Raw genomic sequence first — 6,000 nt, forward strand, 5'->3', positions numbered from 1 at the left:
TTATTTATTTTAGTCTGCGTTTTTATGCTTTATCATAGTATTGTAAGATACCATAATTATAAAAGATTGATCTCGTCTCGTCACATCATTTTACATTAGATTTTACAAAATTACAAGCTAAATCATGGAAAAACAAGACATACAAGTTCAATACTTTTATCATGAATTAAACGATATCTTTATTTCCATGAAGCGCTGAATTTTATAAGAGAATTTCACACATTAGTTATGACACAATTTCCAGTGACCGGAAAATATTTAAGTCTGAAACAACAATGACGAGTAATTGATTTTCAAAAGCAATTGAATGTTATATCACACAAGGTACGCACAGTATGTTACATCGAGGGAAGAAAAAGACAAGATCATTGGGCTTGTACAAATATTCTGATGGATCTCATTTACCTAGCTGTTTACATCTTCCACCTGATCTGCATGTTGCCTCCTGTGGTTTCTGATTCCTAAGTCGTCATAATTTGCTTCAGTTTTCCATGGAGGTGGGGTTAAACAATCAGGAACTCCTGATACTCTTTGGGAAGGATCACCCGCCGGAGTCCTAGGTAGAGAGGAATCAAAATGGCCCACTCTCAGTTTTTGAAGTGTTGCAAATGACTCTCTTGTGGCAGACATGGCTTCAAAGAACCGAGTGCAAGATGCCAAAGCTACAGGAATGGGTCGAAGCATTTCCTGGAAAAAAGGTAAAAAGTAATTTCATTTAAAATGTAAGTAGCAAACACAATAAAGTATGGCCAAAATTACTACACATGATGTACTCAATGTAATGTCTGCGCGCGTTGTTAGCTTTTGAAAATACCTAATGAAATGTGACAAAATGCATACCTTCCGAACATGCAACAGAAAAATGGTTTCTTATGCTCAAAATAAGAAATATTACAGGCTTATGCTTCACATGTCAACGAACCATGGTACCTATTTTTAAACTCCATTTATAGTATTGCAAGCTAATTGGTCGGATTAAAGAATTTTAGTGTGTCAAAGTGAACTTAAATAGACTTGTAATTACTGAGTCAGATTCTTGATGTACTCAGGTAACAGTTATAAGGATGCATATTGGTTTAAGAGTTAAGACAAAATGGAAACAGAATGCCCAAACATCTAATCGTGATTAGCTTATCCCAAGAAAAGGAATGTAGAAGCCTACCCCCCAAACTGAAGGAGGTTCTTTAAAATTCTGACTCCACTGAAAATCTGCTACTGAAGCTGTCAAAGCACCATAATCACTAGCTGCCTTCATCAGTAGTTCAGAGAATTGTTTCTGCACACATTAGAGAAATATATGACAATAATTACAATGCCTATCTTGCATTGATTAAAATTTATACTAAAAAATTGTTAAACAGTTACATCAATTTTCAACTAAAGTTGGTTGTGAGGATATATGGTAATATATTACAACTAATTTGTTCTTGCCCCCAAAATTTAATTACAAGTAGTTTTAGTCCCCCATAATTTTTTTTGGCTTTCATGCTTACAAATTTTAAAATTCTTGAAAATGGTCCCTGTGATGTATTGATAACGTGGCATAAATTTACAAATGCCACATCACGCGTAATCTCAAAGTTGATGCTAATGTGGCATGTCTAGAATCTACATGTATGTCAAGGTCACTAAATGATAATTTTTTTTTTTAAAGAAACTTATGAGGACCACCAAAACCAACAAATTTTTTTAAATAAAACCAAAATTTTCTCATATTTGTGAGGAATAAAATTAAAAACATTTAAACCAAGAATCAATTATATCAAATGCTCCCATGGTAGCACGATTGGACCCTAATGGTTCCAAATTAGCAGAAGTCGAATATAAAATATAAATTTAAGTATAATCCTTAACTTTAGTTTTAATTCTACTAAATAGCTTGCATAAAAGCAATTCACTTCAGCGAAGCAAATATCGAGAATAATTGAACACACCCATGTAAGCTTAGGCGCTGATAAAGCACAGTACATAAATATTTCAGCCTGCGTACATCATACTGCATAGGTAGTATAATATTCCGACACTTGATTGACATAGAAAGACATGAACTATATTCCAATTACAATGGATGGTGAAGCAAAATAACTCCATGTGTAATTTATAATGGATACCAGAGTCTTTTATCTCATATCTAACAGCTTCAAATGAAGTCAAGTCACTATATCACGTTTTTCCTACAATGCTGCATTTTATAGTTAACAAGCTTTATACAAGAAAAGTAGTGAAATTATCACATTATAGACTTCATCCAGCAAACTAAGGAATTAAACACAATAAGATAAATCAGCAATGACACTAGCACAACTGTTAAAAAACATACAAATAATATGCATGCCACTGGATGGCCAATCATTGATCAAATTAACTTTGTACACATTTCTAGTGCATTTAGTTTAATATTAATTTATTCCAACCTGATATTCTGCTTCAACAGGAATGCAATCAAGGGAATATGGCTGCTGCAAGCGAGCTATAATGCGGTCCTGTCAAATTTTGACAATGAAATAATGTCAGAGAGCATATAACAGGTTGCTTAATTATATCTGGATAACTTAAACCAAAATCTAACAGTTAAGCAGGAAAGCAAACAAGAGGATAAGAAAGCATAAAGTGAGACTTGTGAAGAAAATCTCTTATTATTGTCTAAATGTTACTAAGTAAGCCTCCCCAAGGAAGTGATTAAACCTAGAAAATATGATTCCGATACGCTAAGGCAGCTGAAGGGGACAAATTTTATATTACCTTGTTCTGAATAACATCTTTGAGTATAGTAGTAATCCTGTCCAATGTCTCAATCTTCTTTTCCATTTCACTCACATGAGTCAAATGTGCAACATTTTTGTCATCCTACAAATTTTACAAATCTCAAGATTAGTAGACAATTATAAGTTAACATAAAACATCAAAAGAAGCCATTGGTTTTACCATGTCAATAAAATTATTCTTAAACAACCAGAATGGCTAAGGCTAACCTTTCGACCTTGAAGTTCAACCTGCAAATCTGCAATTTTTCTTTGGACAGTAGTTAGTTCTCTCAAAACCCTGATCAAGTCCTCGCCCTTTTCCCCAGTTGTGGGGGATGAATTCTGAAGTCCTTCCTAGAAAGAAAGAGAATAATGTGCCACAATTTGCAAACAAATAGTGAGAATTGGAGGAGAAAATAGAGGAGTGCTAGCAATGTACTCTTCTACTGGTTAAAATTAATTGAAAACTACAGAATCATCAGTAAGGTTCTTTAGATTAGTAAGACCCATAGAATTTTATGTTTTTCAATAAATTCAAACTATTAGAGTGTTTTGCTAACATTTTGCAAAGTAAGGTACCTGGGATGGGGAAGGGGACATGGAGAAACCAAGATCGGCTGCAATTGATAGAGCATCCGACATTCCCCCAATGCGTTTCACTGGCTTCCTCCCCACCCAACTTGATTCGCTTGCCATTGACATTTTCAAATTCTAACACAAACAGCAGCAGTTTTTTAACTAAAATTTTACCTTAATTAAACAGCAAAACTAAACAGGCATTGAAAACTATTTTTGAGAAATTATATAAGCTTCTCACAATGGTTTTTAATATAAACATAAATATATATTACATGGTGGGTAAGACGCAGTATGTAATCTGGTACCTAAACCTAGCTTCAATTTTATGAAAGACCAACCAACATTTCAAATGCATGCTCAGTTGCAATTATTTTTTGGAAAATAATCACTTCTTTTAACAGCTCTTATAGAAAACTATGAGATGACATGACAAGTAATGTTCCAGCACTATCGTATTGAACTATATTTTCATGTTCAAACAGACTTAAAAGTGCAATACACAGAGAGTAAATTAGTAAACTAATAGGTCCAATCCCAAACTCATTAAACATGTATATTCCACCACCTAACAAAAACACTACTCTAAACCATGACTACAACAGATACAAACTAAATTTAACTAATGTAAATCCATGCAGAATCTCAGCTTAATATCCAACTATATACCCAATCTAAAATTAAAGAGAGAAAAGACACTAAAGAAATAAAAAATGTAAGATAATGATTTTATTTCAAACTATGCTGAGACTTGGTGATTTTTTTCCTGCAAATTGACTGGCTAACAAATTGTGAACAAGGTTAACTGTCAATTTGGTGTGGGAAGCAGCCTTGGCACAACAGTTAGAGATGCTGCCAAGTGATTAGGAGGTCACAGGTTCAAGCCATGGAATCAACCTCTTACAAAATGCAAGGTAAGACTGCCTACAATGGATCCAGAATGGGGTGAACCTTACCTAGACCCTGCCATGGCAAGAATTTTATAGGACTAGGTAGCCTCTTTTTGTTAATGCAGTATGTCAACTACAAAGGAACTGTCTACAAACTAATCGATTTTGGCCGCAAAGGGCTTGGAAACCCTTAAGGAAAGTTTTTTTCCTGACAACTGTTGAACCAATACCTCTTTGGTCTTTGTTGAGGATAGAGGTTTGTTGTATAATGAATTTTAAATTAATGTTATTAAACTTGGTGTGGTCATCAAGACTCAGCTCGAGCACTAGGTCACTGGTTCAAGTAGTGAGTCATTAGTTGAACTACATATACGTGAGTACCATGCTCCGTAATTCATACTCAAAGCAAATAATTCATGACAAGTACCAAACTAGCTACAAGCAAGTATTCTTATCTTCAAAACTTAACGTGGTGTGTTTGCTAATGGAACAGAACAAATCACCAAAATTACATAAACACTATAAGACTCCCTTGAGATAAGATGGGTAATTCTCTTTACAGAACTCAAGAAGCAATTGCCAATACAGAAATTTGACAACTGCAAAATGAGTGAGTAATTCAGCCTAATAAATAAGGTTTTATTTACCTATAAAACTTCACCAGATCACCCTTAAAGCCACTCCAACCACGAACCCAGAAAGTTGAGAGTGAAGCTAAAAAAAATCCGGCGTGCGAGACCAACCTGATTTTCAGTCCAAGCTCTGCTACAAAATCAGAAGGTTTAGATGAGGGAATAGGGGAAAGATTCGAGTGAGAGAAGGGGGGAGAGTTCTATTGATAAAATCTCATCCCTTTCATTCACTGATTCACCCGAGTTCTGCAGCACTCATAGAAAAAATACTCCAATTTAAGTGTTATTCCTCTTACATCTCAGATAATAAAATCAAATCATTAAAAACAAAAAAAGGCTAAAGCATAACAAGAGTTACACCAACGGCAAAGTGTGGGTAGAGGGAAGAGTACCTGCCCCGGGAAAAAAAGAAGAAATCGTCTATTGCCGTGAGTTCCGAGCACGAAGGCTCCGACGGGCTGATTTTCCGACGAGTTTCCACCGAGTAAGGACACGTGTGTCTGTCTCAATTTGAACCGTTCTTCAACGAGGTTCCAACGATTTCAAGTGGTAATTACGTGTGTATTTCCGATCTGATTCAGAATGCACGAAGGCTGCCAATGAAGAACAGATTAGAAGAGAAGTGTTTCACCCTTCACCTATTTTCCTCACTTTAACGGCAACACAGAGAAGACATCTTTTGAATATGGTTTTCTTGAAATAAACATAAAACAGAGTTCATTGTTTTTTTTATTGATTGTGTTTCTTATTAAATTTTATATTTTATAACTTTTGTTTTGTTTTTTAATTTTAATATCTATATTTCAAAGAATTGTAGCTCCCGTTGATTCACGTAAAATTAAACTTTAAATATAAATTTAAGAAATCATAAAAATAATTTAATTAATTTATACCTCTATACCTATATATAAAGGGATTCTCTCTTTAACTGCTCTCAAATTTTTTCCTATTTTATCCTTAGATTAATATTTGTTTTTATTTCATTATTTTTGTTGTTACGTCATTTTCTACTTTTTAAAAATATTTGAAATAGATTATCGATTTTGAATTGAAAGATATGATTTATTTTAAAATTATGAGAGAAACAAATATTAAGAAAGGTGAGTAGTGGCCAAAGTAGTGGTAACAATTTTGAAATGTAACATTTTTTAACTTATT

At 33.9% G+C, this 6,000-nt stretch overlaps 1 protein-coding gene across 4 annotated transcripts; it reads right to left on the reverse strand.

The window, feature by feature from the left end:
- Positions 1-256: 256 nt before the first annotated feature.
- AUG2 (HAUS augmin-like complex subunit) lies at positions 257-5,576 on the reverse strand. 4 transcript variants are annotated; one of them, XM_068634985.2, is made up of 8 exons: positions 5,235-5,576; positions 4,858-4,972; positions 3,324-3,455; positions 2,973-3,098; positions 2,743-2,847; positions 2,415-2,483; positions 1,163-1,276; positions 257-687 (listed from the first exon to the last, which is right to left on the reverse strand). In XM_068634985.2, exons 3-8 carry the CDS (start codon positions 3,444-3,446, stop codon positions 406-408), a joined length of 819 nt encoding a protein of 272 aa, XP_068491086.1. In that variant the 5' UTR covers positions 3,447-3,455; positions 4,858-4,972; positions 5,235-5,576; the 3' UTR covers positions 257-405. The 4 variants fall into 4 exon arrangements, with proteins under 4 accessions (XP_068491086.1, XP_068491089.1, XP_068491088.1 ...); XM_068634988.2 differs by having other exon boundaries at positions 4,858-4,975; XM_068634987.2 differs by having other exon boundaries at positions 4,858-5,088; positions 5,235-5,573.
- Between the last annotated feature and the right edge of the window lie 424 nt (positions 5,577-6,000).

Source organism: Phaseolus vulgaris, chromosome 7 (genome assembly GCF_051622355.1).
Source record: "Phaseolus vulgaris cultivar YP4 chromosome 7, ASM5162235v1, whole genome shotgun sequence".
Lineage (NCBI taxonomy): Eukaryota > Viridiplantae > Streptophyta > Magnoliopsida > Fabales > Fabaceae > Phaseolus > Phaseolus vulgaris.